The sequence below is a fragment of the Hemicordylus capensis genome, chromosome 14, assembly GCF_027244095.1.
Source record: "Hemicordylus capensis ecotype Gifberg chromosome 14, rHemCap1.1.pri, whole genome shotgun sequence".
NCBI lineage: Eukaryota > Metazoa > Chordata > Lepidosauria > Squamata > Cordylidae > Hemicordylus > Hemicordylus capensis.
In genome coordinates, this window is record NC_069670.1 from 19,773,326 (window position 1) to 19,799,676 (window position 26,351).

At 47.1% G+C, this 26,351-nt stretch overlaps 1 protein-coding gene across 11 annotated transcripts in view; it reads left to right on the forward strand.

Annotated features, from left to right (window-relative positions):
- Positions 1-26,351, forward strand: part of LOC128337305 (uncharacterized) — a 50,369-nt gene that overhangs the window by 21,353 nt on the left and 2,665 nt on the right. The window contains exons 4-7 of one of the 11 annotated variants that reach the window (XR_008312232.1): positions 143-241; positions 327-376; positions 2,457-2,666; positions 24,563-24,643. Coding sequence is in view for 3 of the 11 variants with exons in the window: in XM_053278113.1 (XP_053134088.1) it covers positions 143-241; positions 327-376; positions 7,205-7,420 (365 nt within the window). In the remaining 8 variants the exon portion in view is untranslated. Of the gene's footprint in view, positions 1-142; positions 242-326; positions 377-2,456; positions 2,667-7,094; positions 7,158-7,204; positions 7,674-17,470; positions 17,610-24,562; positions 24,644-26,351 lie in introns of those variants that run through there. The other 10 variants (XR_008312228.1, XR_008312231.1, XR_008312227.1 and 7 more) reach the window with 10 other exon arrangements.

A 26,351-nucleotide genomic window follows, 5' to 3' on the forward strand; every position in this document is an offset into this window, starting at 1 on the left:
CTACCATAAAAGAATATCTTGATGGTACAGAATACAGCCACGGAAAGGCCTTGGCTGCTTGTTCCCGTACTCTGCATTCAATTCACCCAAAAGGCAGTCTAGTTGCTGACCACCCTTTCTCTCTCTCCCTCTCCTTTAACAGGAAACTGTGCTTCTATGTTATATTTGGGGATCCGCCGTTTTTTCATCCTCCTCTTAATCCTGGCTTTTGCCCTGATCATCAGAATGCATCTTGCCCAAGGTAATGCGTTTGTAAAATAGAGTGCATTATATCCAGTCATTGTTCAGGTGTGAGTTATCCTTTTCTGTTTCTTTTCCCCGCCCAGGAAATGTAGAACAACCTGCAGATCAAATACCCATGAGGGAGATCCCAGAGGTAAGCGGCATCCTTGGATGCTGAGATGTGGAAAAGAGGATTTTGAGAATGAGGAGAACTTGTCTTGTAGTAGTGGGCATGAATTCTCTCCTTTGCTAAGCAGGGCTCACCTTGGTTTGCATCTGGATGGGAAATTACATGGGAGCAATGCAAGATATGCCCACAGCTCAGAAGAAGAGCATCTGCTTTGCATGCAGAAGGTCCCAGGTTCAGTCCCTGGCAGCATCTCTAGGTAGGCCTGGGAAAACATCTAGCTGGAGAGCTGATGCCAGTCAGTGAAGACAATTCTGAGCTAGAAGGACCGGGGTCTGACTCAGTAGAAGGCAGCTTCCTGTGTTCTTATGAGAAGGGTTTGGAAGACTTCTGTGAAAGCCTTTGGACTATCCAGGGGTTGGATAACAGGGAGTGAGAATCATGTAGGACTAAAGAAGAGGGGGGAGAGAGGAGACACTGGGGCTATTTCCATGATCTGCAAAAATCGGGCTAGGGGAGACTAGCCCATTTTTGCAGATCATGAGAACCTCCAGGCTTGGCTGCGAGCCCGGTGGTTCTAGAGCGGGTAACCTGCTCAAGAACCCCTGCCTCAAAACCAGGTTTGCAGAGCGAGCACTCCGCAAACCTGGTTTTCTAGCTTGTGAGTAGCTGCAACCCAGCTTCATGCCGCACCTACTCACGAGGAGACCCCTGGAGGGGAGGCGAAAAGGCACTCACACAGGGCATGCTGGAGCTTGCGGGGGCCGATTGGGCCCCACTACCCCCAGCCCCCGCTGGGTCCGCCACGGAGCCAGCAATCATGTGGGCAGCCGATCCGGCCACTCAGGGCTTCCTCTCCTCTCACCGTCCCAAACCAGGTCTCACCGATCGTGAGACCCAGCTCAATGTCTGGGACTGTAACTTATGCTGATGAAGGAGGCTTTGGAAACATCACATGATAAGGTTTCTAAAGGCGGCTTGCTTGATTGCCTTAGAACATAAGAAGAGCCCTGCTGGATCAGGCCCAAGGCACAAAGCCCATCTAGTCCAACAACCTGTTTCACACAGTGGTGCACCAGATGCCTCCAAGAAGCCCACAGGCAAGAGGTATGTGCACGCCCTCTCTCCTGCTGTTGCTCCCCTGCAAGTGGGACTCAGAGGCATCCTGCCTTTGAGGCTGGAGGTGGCCTATAGCCCTCCAACTGGCAGCCCTTGAGAGACCTGCCCTCCATGAATTTGTCTAAGCCTCTTTTAAAGCCAGCCAAGCTAGCGGCCCTCACTACATCCTGTGGCAGAGAATTCCATAGATTAATTATGTGCTGTATGTAAAAGTAGTGTACTTCTTTTTGTTAGTCCTAAATTTCCAGGTCTTCAGTTTCATGGGATGACCCCTGGTTCTGTCATTGTGAGAGAGGGAGAACAATTTATCTGTGTCCACTCTCTCCACTCCATGCATAAATTTATACACCTCTATCTCCTCTTTTCCAAACTAAAGAGCCCAAATGCTGTAGACTAGTCTCATAAGGAAGGTGCTCCAGGCAGAGGTGCTCTTATGCCTGGACTTCGGGGCTGAAGTCCAGGTCTTCCACACCCCCTCGGGGCCAAGGTTCAGGGCCTCCACACCCTCTTGGGGCCTACAAATTCTTTCTTAGGTGCACCTCTGGCTCCAGGCCCCTCAGGGGCAGATTAAGCTCTTTGCCGATTCTGTAGCTTTGCCCCATAAGGAAGGTGTTCCAGTCCCCTGATCATCTGTGTTGCCCTCTTCTTCATCTTTCCCAGATCTACAATGTCCTCCTTAAGATACAGTGGCCAGAACTGCACACAGTACTCCAAATGTGGCCACACCATAGATTTGTATAAGGGCCTTTGCTATAGGAAAGTGGGGTCCAAGTAACCAGGCATGAAAGCTTTTTTTTAAATGGAAGAAAATGTGTCCTTCTTTATCTTTCAAGCCCTTGATATGTCAGAATTAGCAGTGAGAGATATGGGAGGTGGGAACCGCAACATGTTTTTGTGCTAGTAGAATCTCTGGACACACCTGCAATTTTGTACAAAGCGCCCCCATTGGTCTGCACTGCACCACTTCTGAATTGGTCCCTTCTTGTAGGTTGCCTTTCCAATGGAACGTGCCCAAGATGGTGTTCAAGTTGAGGAATAGCAATAAGAAGGCAAGCAAAGCTGATGCTGATGGTTGGTCTTGTGAATGTGTCACAGAAAATGCACTAGAAAAAAAATGCAGAGATGAGAAATCATTAAAGAACTAAAGATCCATTGTGGGGGAGACTTTGATCTTCCTGTTTCCAAGTGATTATGAGAAGTGAGTAACAAAAACCAAAAGGTGATTCATATGGATTGACGTTGTCTCCTGGAAAACATACCAACATTTTTAGAAGAAGGGGAAAGAAACAAGGGAGCAAAACAAATTCCAGGGTGTTGCATCTTTTAACTTGCTAAATGCTGAAGCTTGCATTAAACACAACTTTTTCCACGGCCAAGTTGTATCTGCCGTGTGTGTGTGTGTGCATGTGTTTGGACATGTAGCTGTATCTCATTGTCCAAGTGGGTTCCATTCCTATGGAACTCCTTGCCATGGCATGTGGTGATGGCCACCAGCTTGGATGGCTTTAAAAGGGGCTTAGACAGGTCTATCAATGGCACCTAGTCTGATGGCTGTGGGCCACCTCTAGCCTCAGAGGCAAGATGCCTCTGAGAACCAGTTGCAGGGGAGCAAGAGCAGGAGAGAGGCCATGCACATACCTCTTGCCTATGGGCTCCCCAGAGGCATCTGGTGGGCCACTGTGTGAAACAGGATGCTGGACTAGATGGACCTTCTTGGGCCTGATCCAGCAGGGCTGTTCTTAGGTTCTTATATGATCGTGGGTAACAAAACTGTGGATAATGAGTCATTGAGTCTCTGGGATCATGGGGGTTAAGATCCTAGACTTTTAAAACAGACCAAATGATTTATTTATTTTATTTATTTATTTACATTTTATATCCCGCTCTTCCTCCAAGGAGCCCAGAGCAGTGTTCTACATACTTAAGTTTCTCCTCACAACAACCCTGTGAAGTAGGTTAGGCTGAGAGAGAAGTGACTGGCCCAGAGTCACCCAGCTAGTTTCATGGTTGAATGGGGATTTGAACTTGGGTCTCCCCAGTCCAAGTCCAGCCCTCTAACCACTACACTATGCTTTTTGTCCACAACACCCTTTTGACGTTCAACTCCTTTGCATGAGTGACGAGAAAAATACTTCCAGTATCACCTCTCTCTGACTAGCGAATCTCTGACTAGCATCACCTCTGAGCATAAGTGTGGGGTCCTGTGCATCACAACTCACTGCCACCAGGTAGAGTTATTTGGACTGGTTCTGCCCACCAGTCACTGCAGCCTCTGTCCCTCAGCTTTGCAAAAAGGTAGCATAGTAAGGTGATTTGGGCAAGTCGGCGTAGGATGCAGAAAATAATAGAAAGAGACACAACTAAGACAGTTCAAAATAACAAGAGAAATTTTACTGGGTTCAAAATCTGAGTTCCAACACAATGCAGTATTATCAAGAAAAAATAGGGGAAAGGTTCAGTTGAGCACAAGGGCAAGAAAAGTGCTGAAATAACCAAGTTCTTCTGGGCATCTCACAAGCCATGCCTGTGGTTCCCCTGAGACTGGAGTTGCAGGAATCCTTGGGGAACGAAAAGACAGAAATAAGCAAAAAAACCCACATAAGGCCTCTATCTATCTATCTATCTATCTATCTATCTATCTATCTATCTATTCAATTTCTACACCACCCTTCCAAAAATGGCTCAGAGCGATTTACATAGCGAAATAACAAATAAATAAATATGATGGCTCCCTGTCCCCAAAGGGCTCACAATCCAAAAAGAAACATAAGACAGGCACCAGCAACAGTCATTGGAGGTATTGTAGTCCGAGGATGTGGCTACCTCTATGCTGCAGGGGCCAAAGCAATGCCTGTCCCAGTGGATCAGGTCCCATCTGGTCCAGCATCCTGCCCCCCAAATGGGCTATACAGAGGCCTCTGGGAGTCTCCCCAGACTCCCCCTTTCCCTCCCCAGTGGCTGATATTCAGAGAGGGACTCACTCTGGCCCTGGTGTCAGAATCCAGTCTCGGTGCCTTGGGTAATGGTGCTCAAGCAGAGGGGGCTTATCGGCCAGGAGGATCTCCCTCCCACAGACCCCACCTGAGGGAGAGAGCTCTGGATCCCCCCAGACAACGCTGGCTCTGCCCCCAGGGCTGGAGGATCCAGGTCCTTCAAGCCGGGAAGAGGGGTCTGCAGCTCCTCTGCTTCACCAAGGCCCCCAGCAACTCTGCCCTCCTTCGCTCTGGGTGGGAAGGGTCGGAGCTGTCCTTGGAGTGGGTTTGAACCCAAGTGAGGGCTCCACGATCCGGCTGGACCTGAACTGAGGTGTTGCCCCCCCTTGGGCACTGACTGAGGAGCTCTGGGGAGACCTGGGCATTGCCCAAGAAACCTTGCTCTTGCCCGGACTGGGAGCTGTCCCGGGTCCTGAAGAGCTCCTCCTTGCTGTGCTCCCTGTGCGAAGATGATCCCAGTGCGAAGATCCCAGAGAGGCCCCTCGGCCGTCCCAGCTGTGCTCGTAGCCTCCGCCTGGCTGGAACCGGAAGTGGGGCAGCTCTGTGTCTTCACCGGGCTAACTGGCATCACTGGGCTTCTCTTCTGTCCATCCGTCTAATCTTCTTTTTGTAAATGGCCCCTTCCACACCTTGTGGCAGCACCTTCTGTAAGTGAAGTGTGGGTGTGGTGAGAAGAAGTGCAAGAAGGGGACAGGATTTATTGTTCTAATTATCTGGTTATTACTCATCTCCTTAAGTGGCATAGTGGGGAAATGCTTGACTAACAAGCAGAAGGTTGCCGGTTCGACTCCCCGGTGATGCTATATTGGGCAGCAGCAATCTAGAAGAGATGCTGAAAGGCATCATAGGAACATAGGAAGCTGCCATATACTGAGTCAGACCATTGGCCTATCTAGCTCAGTATTGTCTTCACAGACTGGCAGCGGCTTCTCCGAGGTTGCAGGCAGGAGTCTCTCTCAGCCCTCTCTTGGAGATGCTGCCAGGGAGGGAACTTGGGAACCTAGATGCTCTTCCCAAAGTGGCTCCATCCCCTGAGGGGGGAATCCCTTCCAGTGCTCACACTTCTAGTCTCCCTTTCATATGCAACCAGGGTGGACTCTGCTTAGCTAAGGGGACAAGTCATGCTTGCTACCACAAGGCCAGCTTTCCATAATCTCATACTGTGCGTGAAGAGGCAATGGTAAACCCCTCCTGTATCCTAACAAAGAAAACCACATGACTCTATGGTTGCCAGGGGTTGAAATCGACTTGACGGCACACTTTACCTATGTGATAAGGAAGGGCAGAGTCGAATCCAAAGGAAGCTCCAGAGAACAAGAAGCAATGCCGGTATGCTCTTGACAGCCAGGGGCACGGTGTGGCTTTTGCACTTTTCATCAGAGGAAGCTTTAAATAGAAGAGAGCAAGAAGAGGCTTGCTCGCTTAGGGCCTGATGCTGTTTCTTGATGTAGTGGATTTAGTGGAAAGCTGGTCTTGTGGTAGCAAGCATGACTTGTCACCTTTGATAAGCGGGATCTGCTCTGGTTTGCATTTGGATGGGAGACTACATGTGTGAGCACTGTAAGAGATTCCCCACTGGGGATGGAGCCGCTCTGGGAAGAGTAGAAGGTTCCAAGTTCCCTCCCTGGCAGCATCTCCAAGATAGGGCTGGGAGAGATTCCTGCCTGCAACCTTCGAGAAGCTGCTGCCAGTCTGTGAAGACAATACTGAGATGGATGGACCAAGGGACTGACTCAGTATATTGCAACTTTCTATGTTCTTATGAGATTTGCGGACCAAATTTCACAGGCATAGGTAAGATTAAGCAGGCAGGAAAATGAGGACAAAATTGAGGAAAGCTGGTCTCATGGTGGTAGAAAACGTGAATTGTCCCCTTTGCTAAACAGGATCCAACCTGGATTGCATTTGAATGGGAGACTACATGTGTAAGGATTCCCCTTAGGGGACGGGGCTGCCCTGGGAAGAGCCCCTGCACTCAGAAGGTTTCAAGTTCCCTCCCTGGCTTCTCCAAGATAGGGCTGAGAGAGATTCCTGGCTGCAACCTTGGAGAAGCCACTGCCAGTCTATGTAGACAATACTGAGCTAGATAGACCAATTGTCTGACTCTGTATATGGCAGTTAAAGATTACAAAACCCTGTTTGGATTCAGCAATATGTCAGAGCATCAAAAAAAAAAAAAGAATCCATATATATATGAATATTTAAATATAAACTCTTCTAACCATACAGTTTTATTATTATTATATTAAAATATTCATATATAATATTTGGATTCTTTTTTTCTTTTTCTTTTTTTGGATGCTCAGTATGTCAGCTTCCTATGTTCCTATGGACTTACCTCCTCTTCTGCTTATTTCTTATTTCTTTATTTAGTGGAAAACCCACCCACCCCGTTCATTCATTCTTTTAACATATTTCTATACCACCCCAAACTTGCGTTTCTGGACGGTTGACAATTAAAAATCATTTCAACATTAAAATCATTTAAAACCCAACATTAAAAGGATTAAAACTAGAAATCTAACCAAAAGCCTGGGTGAACAAATATGTCTTCAGTGCCTTTTTAAAACTTGCCAGAGATGGGGAGGCTCTGATTTCAATATCCTACTTTCTTGGCCTTTCTCCTCCTTTAGTGGATCAGCGTCTTTCTTGCAGAGGCTCAGGGGAACTTACAGAGATGCTTACTGTTGACGGAGAACCCAGCGATTGTGATCTTTCGCCCTGTTTCACTTTCAAACCACAGGGCTGGGTTGGCAGGCAGCTCAACAGGACAGGCCTGCAGGCGGTTTGCAGAGGCGGCGTCTGGAGTGACATAGGCAGGAGCTCTTCTTTGCAGTACTGGCCACTGTGCAAGATACAAATCAATAAATGTGGTTTCTTCCTGAGGAAGCCACCATTTTCACAAGTTGACTCAAACGTTCCACCGGCCAAGGACAGCAGAGCAAAACAGTTTGCATAGAGGAGACCTTTAAGTTGTTTTTGAAGCTCTCTTGTAAATTTCTGCGCACTGCTCCTAGAAAAGAGAGGCATTTGTAATGCAAATGAGCATCCTGGGACAACAAAAGGTGAGCATTGAACGTTCACAGGATGACCCGGACTGCTTTAAGCCCCACTGGGGACTCTCATCCTAACACAGTGTCTGCAGAAGGACATTGCACTCTGTGTTTTTTTTAATTAAAAAAAATTAAAAACACATCTTTTAAAAGAGGCTTTTTAATGTTCCATCTTTGGTTATATCTGGTAGGTTCCTTAGTTTTTAGTTTGTTATTATTCTCATTTTTTTGCTTTTAAAGCAACTTTTAATTTGAAACTTAATACTGATTGTGGTTTTTAATAGGAGTGTGCTCAAGTGGATTTTTTTGTTTTGATTTGTACCTGAACTGAAACACCCCCGATTTGTTTTGGGTCCGAATCTGACACATACACCCCCGAATCACCCCAGATTTGATTTGTACCCAAATTTTCTGAATCTGAATCTGAATCGATTCGGATTTTTAAAAAGGGCCCTTGGGCCAAAAACGTGGGGTGGTGGTAGTGCCCAATGGGTGGAAGCTACCACCCAAATTTCAAATCCATTCTCATTTGCTACCAGAGAACCTACTCTCAGAACACCTCAGAAACAACAAAAATCAGTGTCCCATGGGCTTGTGGGTTTGGGGGTGGTTGGCACCCTATGTGCACTACACCACCACTTGCTCTGGGCCACCCTGGTGCCCCCCAAGTGGAGTTATGGGGCTTCTGAAATCCCCATTATTCCCTACGGGGGGAAGCTTAAAGACGTGCAAACTTCAAAAATCATTTCAAAATCACCCCTTTGCCCAATTTCTTTGAAATCTGGATGGTAGCTTCCTTGCACCCATTGGGCACTACCCCCCACCCCACTTTGGACACAAAATGGAGGTCCGAATCTCTGGATTTTTTGGCTCCAAATCGGGGTGATTTGTTTTGTACCTGAATCTGGGCGACTGAGGGCAGGGATTATTCCTTTTGTTTACAAATCACCCGAATCGGTTAGATTCGGGTACAAATCATTTTGTACCCGAATCGTTTTGCACATTCCTAGTTTTTAAGCTGACTTTTAACTTGTTTACTTAATTTGGTTAATTGTATTACTTATATTGTATATGATATTTATTTTATTGTTGTGAGCCGCCTCGAGCAGTACTAGAGGGGTGGGTTATAAAGATAGATAGATAGATAGATAGATAGATAGATAGATAGATAGATAGATAGATAGATAGATAGCAGAAGGCTCCTTTGCTAGCATGAAGGCTGGAGCTTGTGTTCCAGATTAGTATTGCATTGGTGCAAATATGCTTGTGCAACATGCTTGTTTCACGCCTTGTTGTTTTTAAACGGAACTCTTGTGCAAGAACACAATTCTGCACAGAGGTGCACCTAGGTAATTTTGGAACCTGGACTTAAAGACCTAAAGGCCTTTGGAGCCCCCCCCGCAAGTTAAAGTGTCATTCCCCTACACACACACACACGCAGTATTTTTAACACGTGGGTTTTGAGGGCACTAACAGCAACTAAACTCACAATAATAATAATAATAATAATAATAATAAAACTCACAAGACTATAAAACAGGTCTATTTATGCAAATATGCATTCGCAGAAACATTTCAACATGCAACTTAACATATTCCCACCCCACATATTTCTTGCCCCACGCCCCCCTCTGTCTCTAAAGCAGAGGTCATGCTCAGCACAGCTCACAGTCACACTCAGCCGCCTGGTGCAGTGCAGGCTGGCGATGCAACAACCACACCACCAGGAACAGACGAAAAGGGATTTGCGGGAGGGGGGGCAGGGGGAATGGAGGGCCTGGAATTCAGCCCAGAAGTCCAGGGTAAGAGCACCTCCGGATCTGCAAATCCCTGCTTTTTAATGCAGCTAGGCGATCTTCTTGTGCGAGTAGAGCTTTCTTCACCAACTTTGTTAGGGTGTCAGCCAGAATTTTTATGATGGCAAAATCACAAGCTAAATCCCGCAGCTGTAGGGAATGGGGAATTCTTCTTCACACTCCTGCTCAGGCTCATAGCTAGGCGAGAGTGGGCTCATGTTCACACCTCTCTCCGGTGGCCGCTCATGCACACCAGCCACGCCCCCTTCAGTGACATCACAGGCAGGAGGTGTGGCCAGCACCCCGGAAGGGTCACACGTCTCTTTGGATTTTCCAGCCGGCTTCATTGTCGACTGGGAAATGGATTGATTGACAGACTGATTGATTTATATGCTGCTTTTCATTAAAATAATCTCAAAATGGTTTACAATATCATTAAAATAATGCATAATTAAAATACAAAAGTGCAGCTAATATAAATATAAAAATAATATCTCTTTAAAAATTTAAGAACCCATTAAACAAATAATGCATAAATGACAGGACCCTTCGGGGTGCTGGCCACACCCCCTGCTTGTGATGTCACACACAGAGGGCGTGGCCGGCAAGCGGAAGGGCCAGATTTGGTCAGATTTTGGTCAGGAGCACATTTTGCAGCCAGCTTCATTGTCGGCTGGTGTTTTCTTCATTCTCTTTACAAGTGAGGGAGAGATAACATGTAGCCAACAACGAAGCCACAGGGGCGTAACTATCATAGGGCAAGGAGAGACAGTTGTCTGGGGGCCCACTGCCTTGGGGGGCCCCCCAGAGGCAAGTCACATGACTGACTCCCCCAGCCATGCACCGGCCCGGGCTTCCTTCAGTTGTATTCATCCTCTGAAATTGATGTGAATGTTAAGACCTGGAGCTACCAGAACAGCATGTCTTTCTCTAGTACCCTTAAATGACTTGCATTGTCCACAATTTACAAAACCTTTAAAAAAATAATTTAGCATGATGTTCTATTGTGGCACATTGGTGTTTTTATATAGTACCATTAAATGATGTGCATCATCCACAATTTACAAACCCTTTAAAAAAATAATTTAGGATGGCACATAGGAGATAGATATAGATATAGATATATAGATATATATAGATATATATAGATATATAAATATATGCTTTTTGTTACCACTATTCAGCTTCATTTAAGATTTCTTTACTTCATGAGCTGAGCTTCAGTGGGGGGGGGCATTTTAAAATCTTGTCTCTGGGCCCACTACTACCTTACTATGCCTCTGCAAAGCCGGATGGGAACGAGGCCAACTGGACTTCAGGGGAGGGGCGAGGGGCAAGCCAGACATCTCCCAGGAGCTGGGCGGCTCGTGTTCTTTGAACCCCTCCGCCTGATTATAGCTCCGCCTCTGCTCCCACTAGGAGAGTTACACCTGACTTCACATGTGTTGAGTTTCCCTCTGGTGAGTGAGTCCAGCAGGACACGAAGGAGGCTGAAGAAGGTTAAGGAGCCACCAAAAGGGTGTTTCCCACCAAAACAAACAAAACTGTTTCCCACCAAAAGGGTCCACCCCTCTTCCTGGAGATCTCCAGAGATGCCCCAGGACACCTGGACCAATTTGGACCAATGGTCTGGCTCAGTAAATGTCAGCTTTCTATATTCCTATACCAAAGGTCAAGGTAAAGTTGTGCCCTCGAGTCGGTGTCGACTCTTGGCGCTCACAGAGCCCTTTGGTAGAATACAGGAGGGGTTGACCATTGCCTTCTCCAGTGCAGTATGAGATGATGCCTTTCAGCATCTTCCTATATCGCTGCTGCCTGATATAGGTGTCTGGGAAACATACCAGCGGGGATTCAAACCAGCAACCTCTTGCTCCCTAGGCAAGTTTCTTCCTCACTGCACCAATCAGTGGCTAACTGTAGGTTATATGAAAATTTCATTTGGCCAGGGCCCAGTTTAGACCAACGCCCATCACATCACCATGACAGGCAGTGTCCACCTCTTCAGATGAACACAGCTGTAACTCTGAGCAGTGGGGGCGGTCAAGTAATGTCCTCGGGGTGGGATGTCCGGCCCATTTTGTAATGCTATGTGGCCTTTTAAGTTTAATATTTAATTATGTTAATGTTTGAATTGGTTTTATATCGTGAACTGCCCAGGGATCTTTTTGTATGGGGTGGTATATAAATGTACTAAATAAAAAACAAAAAACAATAACAACATAGCTTAGGGTCTCAGTGTGTCTTATTTTTTTTAAAAAAACTTTATTAAAACAAATTTACAACGCTAAACAATACTGATTCAAACACAAACAGCAAAGCATAATACAACAAACCACAATTCCTCAATCCATCCACACACTAATATTGTCTCTGGTAGGAAAACAACCATAATTTCCCCATAAAGAATAAAATCTGACCAAATTACCTAAAAAGAATCATTTGTAGTCTGGTTTGCACAGGACCGAATAATATGGGTTATCTTTTTTGAGACCGCAATATGCCGTAAGTTCTTGTTGTAACAGATGTCCATCGGGCAGGTTTGATTTTTCCATTGTTTGGCTATAGCTAACCTGGCAGCAGTTACTATCTATCTATCTATCTATCTATCTATCTATCTATCTATCTATCTATCTATCTATCTATCTATATATATTAATTTTTTGGATGTCACATCTGTATTGACCCCAGAAAATAATTTACTAACACTAACTGGGGGCATAATCCTATTTTCTGGTTTGTAATCCTGCACATCTCTGTGAATACCTCTGTCAAAAAGGATAAGACCATAGGACAGTCTCAGTGTGACATAATTCAGCCCTGAATCTAGGAATCCTTCGATTTTTCCAAGGTGTCTGTGATGGAAACACTAGAAAGCACACACTTAAGACAGTGCAAAAAATATTTCATATAAAACTCTCCCAAGGTGTTATGTGTATAGTGTTGGAAGTTGGAACTCAGCCAATCCAGTTGCTCGGATGCAAAGCATCAGTTTTAAGCATCATGCAAAATATTACCTGTGGATGAGAAAATGAGGTATGTGGCCAGGAGCCTTGCTCAAAGCAGAAGGACCCAGAAGCACTGTCCCCAAGCCTGCAGTCGGTGTATGCAGCTTTAAGGAAAAGAGTGTTACATCACACAAATTTACAAGAAAGAAGACCTCTCTGAGTAATACTGGCTATCTTTAAGAAAGACAAAAACTACACGTACTAGGATCAATGAAAGGCAAGGTAAACTACCAAAAAAGTTCCCTGTATTATGGATAATCTTCCATACGTATCATTTATCCTTGATTGATTGATTGATTGATTGATTTGATTTCCAAAAATGGCTCAGAGCGGTTTACACAGAGAAATAACAACTAAATAATAAATAAATATGATGGGCCCAAAGGGCTCATAAATATGATGAGCCCAAAGGGCTCACAATCTAAAAAAAGAAATATCAGATAGACACCAGCAACTGTCGCTGGAGGTATTGTGCTGGGGGTGAATAGGGCCAGTTACTCTCCCCCTGCTAAATAAAGAGAATCACCACGTGAATCACCACGTGAAAAGGTGCCTCTTTGCCAAGTTAGCAGGGGTTATTATTTATTTGATCTATTTGTATACTGCGCAAAACTTATATCTCTGGGCAGTTCACAATAAAAATAATACCAATTGCAACAAAATAAAAAGGTTAAAACATTACAATAATTTAAAATTTAAAACAATGTTAAAAACGATTACAACAGTACGTACTTAAAAGCCCAAGTGAACAAATGTGTAAGATATATAAAACAGTAATTTGATGTGACAATAACAAAATACACCTGTATGAGTTATCCAATAAATCAGAGAGTTGAGATCTAAATTCCCTGCTAACTGGGCAAAGAGGCACCTTTTACGTCTTTGGGAGCCATCTTATTTATTTATTTATGTGTAAACCGCCCTGAGCCATTTTTGGAAGGGCTGTATAGAAATCAAATGATTATTATTATTGTTGTTGTTAATAATAATAATCTTATCTTGAATCAAGAAATACATGTATATAAGCATATCCACAAACCTACAAAATGAGTAAATGAGACAAGTATCCCTTGGGACAAGCTGGTGGTTGCATGGCAGGAAGGGAGAGGCCTAAGGAATGTGAGAGCAGTCTGTAAGACATGTGTGAGCACAGGAAGAGATTCCCCTTAGGGGATGGGGCCACTCTGGGAAAGGCACCTGCTTTCTTGCATGCAGAAGGTACCAAGTTCCCTCTCTGGAAGCATCTCCAGATAGGGCTGAGCGAGACTCCTGCCTGAAACCTTGAAGAAGCCGCTGCCAGTCTGGGTAGACAATACTGAAAAAGGTGGACCAATGGTCTGACTCTGTATGTGGCAGCTCCCTATGTTCCTAAGGAGGCGAGAAGTCATAAAGGGAGTCTGAGACTGTATGCTGGTGAATGAGTCTTTGGCTAATTTCATGACTAGGCTTGTGTATGTCTGGTTGCCGGTGGCAAGGGAAAATGGGGCCCAGGCAGCCAGACCCTGAAGGTTTTTTACGCTGGGAATTCAGCCTTCTTTCCCCCCAGACCCTTCATCTGTCAGAAATGGTGATGAGGGATATGGGTGCGCAAATGAGAAAGGAAACATGTTTATGGCATAGTAACGTCCGGGGAAACATCTGCAAGGCTGTGCAGAGCACTCTTTGAGTCTGCGGTGCATCACTTCTGAGTATTTCTTTAATTGTGAGTTGCCTTTTGAGTGTGGAAGATGAAAATGAGCCTAAGATGAAAATGAGCCTAAGATGAAAATGAGCAATAGCAATACGAAAGCACCCAAGCCACTGTTGTTGAATGTTGCGGATGTGACCCAGCACAAAGCAGTGTTGATCTGAGTGTTGATCTGTAGCAAACAACTAATCCAGCATCCTTGGTGAGTGTGACTTTGACCTTTCTGTTTTTTTCCTTGCCAGTTGAATATGCAGAAATCCGTTACAAAAATTGAAATGTGATTGATATGGAGTGCTAGTAAAATATCACATCAGTTTGGGAAGAAAGGAAAAGGCACAAGGGGGAAAAATAAATTCCAGACTGAATATATTTAAACTTGCTAAATGCTGATGCTTGTATAATATAGGAACATAGGAAGCTGCCATATACTGAGTCAGACCATAGGTCCATCTCACTCAGCATTGTTTACACAGACTGGCAGCAGCTTTTCCAAGGTTGCAGGCTTCTTACTAGGCTAATGGTGCCACGTCCTCATTGCCCAGCGTGTTCTAATGGCCAAGCTCTATCTGCCATGCCTTTTGTGTTTGCGCATGCACATGGAGGCAGATTGCACCTTCTCGCGAGACCACACTCTGCTCTCTGTCCCAACAAGGTTCTTCCCATTGACGCTCTTCCAGTGAGTCGTATGTCATTCAGATCTTGAGCTGTATCCCCTTGAGATGCTCGCCTCTTCTTCCTCCCATCCTGATTCCTTGACGGGAAATCCAGCTTGGCATAGCAAATGCCTTCCTGTTTTGCAAGAGAGAAAGAAACTCCATTGCTTGATTAGTTATGGACAGAAGAACAGAAGAACAGCCCTGCTAGATTAGGCCCAAGGAGGCCCATCTAGCCCAGCATCCTGTTTCACACATTGCCCCACCAGATGCCTCTGGAAGCCCACAGGCAGGACTCTCTGGCCAACGTGAAGGATGCAATGATTCATCAATTAACTGGGTGATTATTTGATTTGGCTGGTTTTGATTGATTGAATGATGACTACAATGATGACTACATTTACACAAGTAAATGTTGTAAACCGCCCAGAGATGTAAGTTTGGGGCGGTATAAAAATATGTAAGATAGATAGATAGATAGATAGATAGATAGATAGATAGATAGATAGATAGATAGATAGAGTATTCTGGCTGGTAGATGCCATCTTAGAAGAGGCACTCTCCTCATCTTGCACACAGGAGGGAATGCCTCTTCTTAAATGACCCCTGTTGTCACATATAGTACAAGCACCATCTCAAAACTAAGAAAGGTTCACTGACATTCATTGACAAGTATCTGCAGATTTAATAAATTAATAAATACTCATACAATTAATATAGTGTGTGTGAGTGTGTGTATACACACACACACACACACTATATTCTATATATATCTTATATATAGAATATTATAATATTTAATATAGAATATAAAATATATAGTATAATATAAATATAGTATTCTTTCTCTCTCTCTCTGTATATATAATTAGATAGATAAGTAGATAGACACTGCAGAGGGCTGCACATGGACCATTCTGGGTGCTGGCTACGCCCCTTCATGTGATGTCAGATGCAGGGGGCGTGGCTGGCACACACTGGGGGGGCCACCGGGGAGGGGGCGAACATGAGCCCTCTCTCCCCTAGCTACGTATGTGCCTGTCTTGTGGCAATGAATTCCATATAGCAATGGAGTCAAATATCATTTGTGGGTGTGATGAGAAGAGACACAGTTTGTGGAGGACAGGGCTTATTGTTCTCATTATCTGGTGATTGACCACTGAGGATGTAATTTGTGATATTACCGAGATGGGACGGGTAAAGCCGAATCCCCAAAAAGGTGAGGAGAAGCATCAGCCAAAGCAGAACGCCACCCACAGCCAGGGGCATCTTGATGTAGCTTGCGCAGGGATCATCTGCAGAGGATGTTTTAAAAGGAAGAGAGATGAGCGGTTTGCTCGCATCTAGGCACTGATGCTGTGTGCTTCTTGATTTACTGCGTCTTAATTTATCTGTGGAGTGGCCTTCTGTCTTGCTTTGTTTCTCAATTTAGCGGGTGTAGATGTCTCTCTTCCTTGGGCTCAGAGCAGCTAGGGTCAGTTTCCAACTGTTCACAGGGCTCAGCAATGGAGTCTAATGCCCTGTTTCAATTTCAGGGGTGGGCTGAACAGGACAGGTCCCAAAGCAGGGTATAATCCTGACTGATCCAAAAAGGCAAACCAAAGCAATACAAAAGATCAGGAAAAACTAATATGGTGTCTGGAGACAGTTGTGGGGGATAGTCAGCCTGTTTCATCTGGCCTCTTCCCCCACCTCCCCACCCCTTCCTTTCTTGGAAGGGCAAGAGGGATTTGCACCCCTAGGCCCCAATGAAGCCAGGACTTGCTTAGTTGGAGTCAATAAGGGCCACACTATGAATGTACCGCAGATAACAAACTGGGCGCCTGAGCAAATCCGTACCTGGCCCTTTGCCCTGGTGTGGGATGGCCCTTGTTGCAAGTTTGTTATCTGTGGTGTGGTGTGGTGTGGTGGCCACCTCCTAGTGAGAGCCATCCCACACCAGGGCAAAGGGCCGGTAACTGATTTGCTCAGGCGCCCTGTCCTGACCTCCTTTCACTGCAAGGCTTCACCCCACTGAGGGGGGAGCGGTCCAACACATCCCAAACCCAAGCTCGGAGCCGGTGAGTCGCATCCCACCCCCGAGTGGGGGTCATTCCCAGCCCTCCGGGCTGCCAAAACCCTGAAGGGCTGTTCCTTGACCCCCACCCCGAATGGCCCTCCAGCCAAACACCAATACTGAATCTACCTACCCAACACCCGCACTCTCCTGCCAAGTGACCGGTTGTTCTACGGTGCCTGCCCACAACCCAGCTCCGAAGCCTCAGTAAGAAGTAGGCGGGAAAAGGCCGCACCTAAAGCCAATCCGGCGTGGCCCAAAAAGTTCCTACTTGGCCCCCACAGGCAACCGGCTGTTTCGTCTGACCAATTCCGCCCCCCCTTCCCCCCTTTCTTGGACAGGCAAGGGGGATTTTGGGCAACTGTAATTTCTTGTTCCTGGGTGGGCTGGCCTGGTTGGTGGTCGGTGAAAGCTACAGGTGAGGCTTTTGAACTCCTGGCCCTTATAAGGGCGAGTAGCACCAAGGCACAGCCACCAAAGTGGGGAGGCCAAAGGGGGAGGCCTTCGGGGGTGGGACCGAGAGCTGGGGCCAACCTATTGTCTTGGACTGCTGGAAGGAAGACGCCTGCTCACTTCATTGTGGTCTAGTATTTAGTTAGGCCTGGTACAGGTGTGTGTCTTGGGATGAGCAGAGATGGGGACGTGGGGGACGACTGGAGCAGTGGTGGTGGGGAATCGACAAAGATATGGCGTTGGTAGGCCAGCGGATTGTTATAGGGGAAGGGAATTCAGAAGTATAATTGCTGTTTCCCCTTCCAGCAGGCCTACCACCTCTTTGACCTTGGAGAGCAATGCCAACCACCTACAGAACCTCACCGTATTACTCCGTAATGCCAAGTCAGTTCAAGATAAATCTGAGGTAGTCCATGACTTGATTATGGGTGAAGGAGCCGACTTGGTATGTGTCACAGAGATCAGGTTGGGAGAGGCTAGTGGTCCAGTTTGGACCCAGCTTCTGCCAGAGAGTTCCTCCATGGTAGAGCGGGTGAGAGGAGGATGTGGGTGGGGAGGTGGGGTGGCTGTGGTCTATAAGAATACCATCTCCCTTACCAGGATTCCAGTCAGGGATTTTGCCTGGACTTCCTAGTGAGTTGAGGTTCTCTCCAGAATCTGACAAAACTCTAAGAGGACCTCAACTCACTTGGAAGTAGGGTATTACAACACTTTTTAAATTTATTCATTCATTCAGTTTCTATACCGCCCTTCCAAAATTGGCTCAGGGTGGTGAACTGTGAACGTTTACAATACAATACAATACTTAGCCAGCATAGGTATGAGGATTTTTAATGTTTTATGACTTCAGTATTGTAAATACTGAAGCTGTTCTCACGATCACTGGAAAGCGGGCTAAGGGAGCTCAGCCTGCTTTCGAGGGATCGTGGGAACCACCGGGCTCGCAGGCGAGACCGGTGCTCCCAAGGCGGCTAGCCCACCTAATTACCCCTCCCCTTAGATGAGGTTAATGGAGTGAGCGCTCTGTTAACCTCATATTTTTGCTCGTGTGTCGCCACAGTTTGTGGCGACACACGAGTAGACCCCCGACTGGGAGGCTGCAAGCATTCTTCCGGGCTCGGGGGTCTCTCCAAAATGCCCAGCATGCTCACGCGGGGCACCCTGGAACTTCCAGAGACCGCGCGGCCCCCGATCCCCCCAGCCCCCCCCCCCAGCTCCGTCACAGAGCCAGTAGTTATAAGAGCGGCTGATCCGACTGCCAAGGGCTGACGATTGATTGTCTGTGGGGAGAGCTGGCTATCGTGTGAAGTGCCTCCCTGTAAAGTATTGTTTTGCATTGTAAAATCCACAGACATGTAGTAATACTGTACTTCCACGTGAGTTGAGGTCCTCTTAGATCCTTGTCAGATTCTGGAGAGGTTCAACTCACTTCAACTCACTTGGAAGTAGAGAATTGCTGCATATATCTGAGGACTTTTACAATACTTAACCCACATGAGTGAGGATTGTAAATGTTTTATTGTTGTTGTTGTTGTTGTTGCTGCTGTTATTAATTCGATTTCTATACTGCCCTTCCAAAAATGGCTCAGGGCGGTTTACACAGAGAAATAATATATAAACAAGATGGATCCCTGTCCCCAAAGGGCTCACAATCTAAAAAGAAACATAAGACAGACACCAGCAACAGTCACTGGAGGTCCTGTGCTGGGGGTGGATAGGGCCAGTTACTCTCCCCCTGCTCAATAAAGAGAATCACCACGTGAAAAGGTGCCTCTTTGCCAAGTTAGCAGGGGTTAACAGGGTTTGTGACTTTTAAAAAACCTATCTTAATTCAGTTTTAAGCCATTGTATGCAGCATTCTTATTTTTTATTATTGAAATGCCCATTTATATTCTTAATTCAGTTTTAATCCATTTTATGCAGCATTCTTATTTTTTATTATTAAAATACCCATTTATATTCTTATTCTTGGGAGTTGTAAATTATAAGCTAGGACCACATTAGTTTTTCCGGTTCTTTTGTATTGCTTTGGGCTGATCAGGACAAGTCAGCAAGCAGCTTGCAGAGGGGAGCAGAGAGTGGTGGGACCTGTTTTTCTGGCATAGTGACCACTGTGCAAGGTCCAAATTTAAAATGTGGTTTCCGCCTAGAGGAAGCCAGCATTTCACAAGTTGACTGAAACTTGCCTCTAGGAAGAGAGAGAAGAGCAAAACAGAAAGGAGTTTTCATATATGCGGCTAAAGTTGCCTGTGAACCTCTCGTGTGGAATCTGAACAGTGCTAATGGGGAAAAGAAGCATTTGTAATGCAAATGCACCTTCTGGATCCAGCTGGCTTTGCATTCACCTCACAAATCGGGTTGAAGCAAGAGTCTCCCCAAGTCTCGTGAGTGGAAAGGATAACTGTTTTTACGGGAGCGGAGTCCCAGGCAAATCCCCTCACCTGCAGGGAACAGGGCACTCTTCTTCACACTCCCGCCAGAAGAATTGAACCTGACTTCACAGGTGTAGCTCTTTCTGCCCGTCTCTGAGTCCGTGGGGATGGAGAGGAGACTGATGTAGGTTAAGGAGCCGCGGCTGTTGTTCACCGAAAGCATCTGTCCCTCCGGCTGGAGATCTCCAGAGATGCTCCAGGCCACCTGGACTAAGCCGGACACCTCATGGACCATGCAGACAAGATAGTTGCCCTGTGCCACCGGGGATGCTGGGTGCAGAAGCGTCACCCAGGTGCTCCGGGTATAACTGTCTAGTTGGGAAAAGAAAGCCGGGAGTTCAGTCAGGGCAGCCACTGTGGTTCCATTGTGTGGCCTCTTCGGGCTATTTCGGAACTCGATCTGGCTGCCTAGTTCTCAAGCTCTGTCAGAGGCGATCTTCCCCACGGACCTTGGGGATCTGGTCCGTGGTCTCAATTGTGGGGCCCACAGCTTCTCCACAAGTTCAGGCTGCCATCCACACGCCCCACCCCACCCCACATTGCTCAGCACTCTTCTCCCACCTCTTACCGATGACTGCCCCCCCGGCCCGTCCCGTCCCCCAGGCCCAATATATATTCCTAGCTCACAGTGGATGCGGCCCGTTGACTAATTCCAAATGGACAACCTCCTCCCTCCCTCCCTCCCACCCTCCCTGAGCACTCTCCTCATCCCACCCACCTCTCGGATCTCAGTCCCACCCACCACCCACCCCACCCCCGAAACAAGCCCAGGAGCTCCAATGAACTCCTGCAATGTTTATTTATTTTATTATTTATTTATTACAGTTCTATCCCGCTTTTTCCTCCGAGGAGCTCAGAGTACATCCTTATTTTTTATCCTCACAACAACCCTGTGAGGTAGGTTAGGCTGAGAGAGACGTGACTGGCCCAGAGTCACCCAGTGAGTTTCATGGTTGAATGGGGATTCGAACTTGGGTCTTCCCAGTCCTAGTCCAACACTCTAACCACTACGCTATGCTGGCAGTGGCACACAGACAAAAGCAGCCCCCCCCCCGGATAGAAATGTAAGATAAAACATCAGAGTCATTTTGCACCATGCTGATCTCTCCGCTCAGCACTGTGCTTTCCTCAGGCTTAAGGGCGACACTTCCCAGCATGCCGTGCACACCTCCCAAGATCAGGGGCTCAAGAGGGCTCCGTTTCCCTTAAAGGAGCCCCCCCCCGGAGTGCTGGGCAAGGCACAGCATGGTGGGAATGATAGCCTCTGCACAGTGCCAGGGGGACCATGCCGAGTATTCAGCTTTGGCCAAAGCTTCACACAGGCCCAATAAACAATTAGCCAGGGCAATGCATTTAGGATTGACATGGGCTGCCACTGCCCCCACCCCAGGCCTCACAGTGAAGGACACCACCATAGGGAGTTAGCATGGTGTAATGGCTAGACCAGTGTTTCTTAACCTTGGACCCCCAGATGTTGTTAGACTACAACTTCCATCATCCCCAGCCACAAAGGCCATGTCTGGGGATGACGGGAGTTGTAGTCCAACAACATTTGGAGGCCCAAAGTTAAGAAACCCTGGGCTAGACAGCTAGACAGGAACAGGGAGATCGAGGTTCTGATTCCCACTTAGGGAGCACATGTGCCCATGCTGGGCAGCACCGAGCCTGTTCACACAACCGCAGATTCCTGGATAGGATAGGAAAGGGTTGAGCCAGGAAGCTGTGGTCGTCTGGGGCACCAGGAGTCCTCCTGACCTGGCTGCTCTGAACCTGGGTAGCCCAGATCTGCTACCCAGGTTAAAAGTGAGGCAGGACGCGAATGGAACCCACCCTACTTTTTTTTTGGTTAGGGGTGTGCACAAAACTGGTTTGCCTGGTTCGGTTCGAGTCCTAACTGGACTTGATCTGGACCGGGCATGTTCAGTTTTGGTACCCCGAGCTAGAACCCTGGCTCGGCTTGAATTCGAGCCAGTTTGGGGTTCTAAAGTGGGGATTAAAAAAAAACACCACCTCATTGCTGTGGCCTCTGTGGGGCTGCAGCCATGGCTGGGGGGGGTCTTCAATGGTCCCCCTCCCCCCACCGGCCTCCCCCTGGTCTTCTGTTGGCCAATTCAGCCCATTTTGGCCCTCTCTGTGGTCTCTGCGGCTATTTTGGAGGCCGCCACACATGCACCCTGGCCATTTGCATCGCCAGGTCATGACCCCGCCACGCAAGTGGCCAGGTCGGATGCATGGTGGCCTCCAAAATGGCTGCTGCAACCACAGAGAAGACCAAAACGGCCTGAAAATGGAATGAACCAGCCCATGGGGGGAACTGCCAGAGACCCCCCACACACACCATGGCAGCAACCCCGGCAGTGAGTTTACATTTTTTTAAATCCACTTTAGAATCCCAGACTGGCCCCCAAGTTACCCCAGAGGGGTTCAGCAGTGAGTTTTTGCTTTTGTTTTAATTTTCACTTTAGAACCCTGAACCGGCCCCGAACTGGCCCACGAGGGTTTGGCTTGAGCTCAGGTCCAGTTCAAAGGCGAGCCCTAGAGCTGACTCACTTCAACGGAGAACTGGCTCGACCTTGAGCCGGTTGGTACATCCCTAGTTTTGGTGGTCTGTAGCACCGGTGCATTTTAAACCATGCCCGGGCAGTGGCCATCTTAACCATAGAGCTGGGTGGAAAACAGGGCCAGGGAGAGGAGTGCTCCTGCTGAACTCAGAGCTGCTTCTCTGTTGCTCGCACAATGCATTGTGGGATGCTGGCGGACCCAGCTTGGGTTTTCCTTCCCTCCCGGAGTGTTCAGCAGCCTGATTGTTTGGGGTAAGTAGACACAATCAGGGGCTTGGGTCATTTGGGAGGCAGAGGGTGCCCCCCCTCCAGCCCACCCCCATATGGCCATGAGAACAGGCTCTCTCTCTCTCTCGCTCTCTCTCAGTGTAGCCTACAGGACAAGGTTGTTATGATCAAATCAGAGCACAGAGAACTGCAGATGCTCACCTAAACTCCTTGGAGGAAGGGCGGGTTATAGCTGTAACAAATACTTGGTATTAGGAATCAATATTCGGAACAGAGAGAGGTCTGGGAAGCCATGTGAAAGCTAAGCATGTGTGAATCCGATCACTTCCCTGGTCCTGAAGAGGATCGCACACCCTGTGTAGCAAACTGAAGCATATTCTGTATGCAATCTGTTGAATAGAGAACTGGATCTGGTCCATACAGAAACATATTCTGCTTTGAAATGGCCACTGCACTTAGCCCTGCTTCCTCACCTCCAATGATCAGTGACGTCCCATTGCTGAAATTCAAAAGTCTGTAATATGAATGCGTAGCACAGAAGTAAAGGCCGGCATCTTCCTTTTGGACATTGGCAATTTCCAGTGTCGAGTTTCCTCCGTCAGCTCTGCAGCTGTATCTTCCTGCCTTTCTCTCATCAAAGCAATACCCGATTAAAAATATTATTTCCCGGTTGCTACTTTTGTACCAGTGGAATGGATATCCACCATCTCTTATTATATCTGCAAAAGTGCATGACAGCTCAGCCTTGTCCCCAGCATCCACAAACTGGAACTGCTGACTGTGAAACAGTGACAACTGAGCCTGTAACACTGGGGACGTAAGCACAAGAAGGAACATTGTCAGTAATTTTTCATCCCAAGTCCTTCTACCACATAAAGAATTTAGAAAGCAACATCATCCCTGACTGAGAATCCCTAGATTTTGCCAATGTGCCTGTAATGGTAATCCTAGAAACTGATTGCCAGGCAATCTAGGTCTGACAAAAAGAAGTATGTTTTTCACACAGGGCATAATTAACCCATGGAACTCTCTGCCACTGGATGTGGTGGTGGCCACCAGCCAGGATCGCTTTAAGAGGGGCTTAGACAAATTCATAGAGGACTGGTCTATCAGTGGCTGCTAGTCTGGTGGCTAGAGGCCACCTCCAGCCTCAGAAGCAAGGTGCCTCTAAATACCAGTTGCCGGGGAACAACAGTAGGAGAGATGGCATCCCCTCACCTCTTGCTGGTGGGCTTCTCAGAAGCATCTGGTGGGCCACTGTGGGAAGCAGGATACTGGACTAGATGGGCCTTGGGCCTGATCCAGCAGGGCTGTTCTTACGATATGTGTACTATAATCTTTATGATATGTGTACTGTAATCTTTAGTGGCATTGACCGTAATAAAGATTATTTGATTTGATTTAGAAAAAAATGGGGCACAAGTAAGGTAAAACGAGTAAGGTAAAAATATATTTAACTAAATTGCTTTATGGAAGAGGCAGAAGCAACCAGGTTGAACATCTAAGCTATCAATACAAATCCAAACAATATATGATGGAATACACGGCTTACTAATTGTTAAACATTTCTAGCCTGCCCATTGTAGTCCATTCGCAACCCAACACATCCCTTTCTGCCCTCTATCTCTCATCTCAACTGATTCCACCTGCCATTCAATCACACACACCAGCCCACAGCTGTCACAAATGTCCACATTCAAAAGGCTATGCCAGGGCATGACACAATGCATAGTTAAGCCTGTACAAAACATTTCATCTCAAGTCCGGCTAAACTCTCCCAATGGATCACTGAAATCCAATCGGGCCACTGGCTCAGATGCAAAGCATTAAGGTTCGGGTTAGACCATAAGGCAAAATATTACCTGTGGAGGACAAAATAAAGAGGCACTTGGCCAGTAGCATTGCTGAAAGCAGAAGCACCCAGAAACACCAGCCTCAAGTATGTGCATCTGGTGTGTGTGTGTGTGTCTGTGCAGCTTCAAGGCAAAGAGTCTTAGAGATGATGCAAATTTCTTGTAATGGCACAGCTCCAAGTGGGTGGTGCAGAGTTGATGCTGGATAGCTTTAAGAGAGGGTGGTGAAGCTTCACTCCTGGGCAGACACCGAGGTGGAATCAGCTCTGGTCCTTAGCTGAGCCATTGGGACACAGGTCAAAGAGGAGACCCTTTCACCTGCAGGTCTGCTTCAGATTCCAGAAGGGGAAGGGAACTAGAAGATGCTTGCCCCTCTTGGTGAGATTCTTCTGCTTGCTCTGCATAGTAAGTATTTTCAACATCCCATCTGCTTCCGGATTTCTCCTCCCATCAATTCCAGCAGGGCTTCTTTTGTTGGTGGTGTTTTCTCATCTGAGCATCAGAATGCTCAGATTAGTGAGATGAATGGACACGGGTTTTATAAGATCAACCCAATCTTTTAGAAATTGGAGAACATAAGGAATGTCATGCAGTACCACAGGGCTGTTCAACGTTGGCCCTCCTGCAGATGTTGGCCTACAAGCCCCATAATCCCTGTCTATTGACTGCTGTGGCTGGGGATTGTGGGAGTTGTAGTCCAAAAAACATGTGGAGGGCCAAAGTTGCCACAAGATGTTCACCTTTGGCAGCCCCCTGATTTTCTTTCTCCATCTCCGTCTCAAGATCACCCATGTGTCTTGAGTCCACATAGCAAAATAACTGGTAAGAGGATGGGAGAGAGGAAGGCAGGAGCTAACATGAAGCTAGACCTTTGAAATATATTCCGGGCTCCATGGATTTGGCACACGGATGGCTAACTGGCCGAGGCAGAAATATGATTTGGTTAGCTAAACCAATTGGTTGGCCAACCACTTCATGTTTCTGCCTTGGCCAGTTAGCCATTCGTGTGCCAAAACCATGCCACGAAAGCTCACTCATTCTAGCCTTCTCCAAACCCATCGCTTCCCTTCCCATTGGAAACAGCTAGATTTCCGAGAGTTAGCATCTCTCCGAATTACTGGAAGGGTGCCTCCTCATTGGAAAACACCATAAACTGGGTCCAGTTGGGTTGGGCTACCACCAGCCATGCTTACTTGGAGGGCTGGACGTTGATTTGCAATACTCCAGCAGATCAGTCCACTGAACAGCTCCATCTAATAAGCATAGGAACATAGGAAGCTGCTATATACTGAGTCAGACCATTGGCCCATCTAGCTCAGTATTGTCTTCACAGACTGGCAGTGGCTTCTCCAAGGCTGCAGGCAGGAGTCTCTCTCCGCCCAATCTTGGAGATGCTGCCAGGGAGGGAACTTGGAACCTAGATGCTCTTCCCAGCTCCATCCCCTGAGGGGAATCTCTTACAGTGCTCACATTTCTAGTCTCCCATAAATATGCAACCAGGGCAGACCCTGCTTAGCTAAGGAGACAAGTCATGCTTGAAAACAACACCAGCTCTCCTCTCATGATTTATGTGGGTTAGGAAGATGAAAAGTCACAACAGAAGGTAACTGAAGTCCACGTAGGCCAACTCCCTGATCCTGGGAGAGTGCTGAGTTTCCCCAGCTCTCCCACAGCAGCTGATTTGGGCCACTGTACATTGTGTGAATGTCCCCACTTCCTTCCCGTTTCCCCTGGGTCTGGGTGCTTGAATTAACTCAGTATGGACCTGTTTTAGTCTGTCGGATGTAATATACAAGTTGCTCTTTCGTTCTGTTCAAAGTTGGGTTTGTGCTTAGCGTGTCATTACTCACACAGAGCTTAAGACAGGAGAGGGATAACTCTCTAATAAACAATTTGTGATGATCCTTTTCAGTCCTTTTGAAGATTCTCTTGGGCTAAGCTTCTCCATCCTGGCTCCTTCCTCCTTGGAGGGGGCTCACCTTAACCACATTACCCCCTCCTATTCTGCCTCATCTTGGATCCACACCCTACTTGGGATGGAATCTCCTGGCCTAGAGTGGGAACATTTTGGGGGAAAGTGGGAACACTTTTCAGAACCAGAAGGACGGAGCCA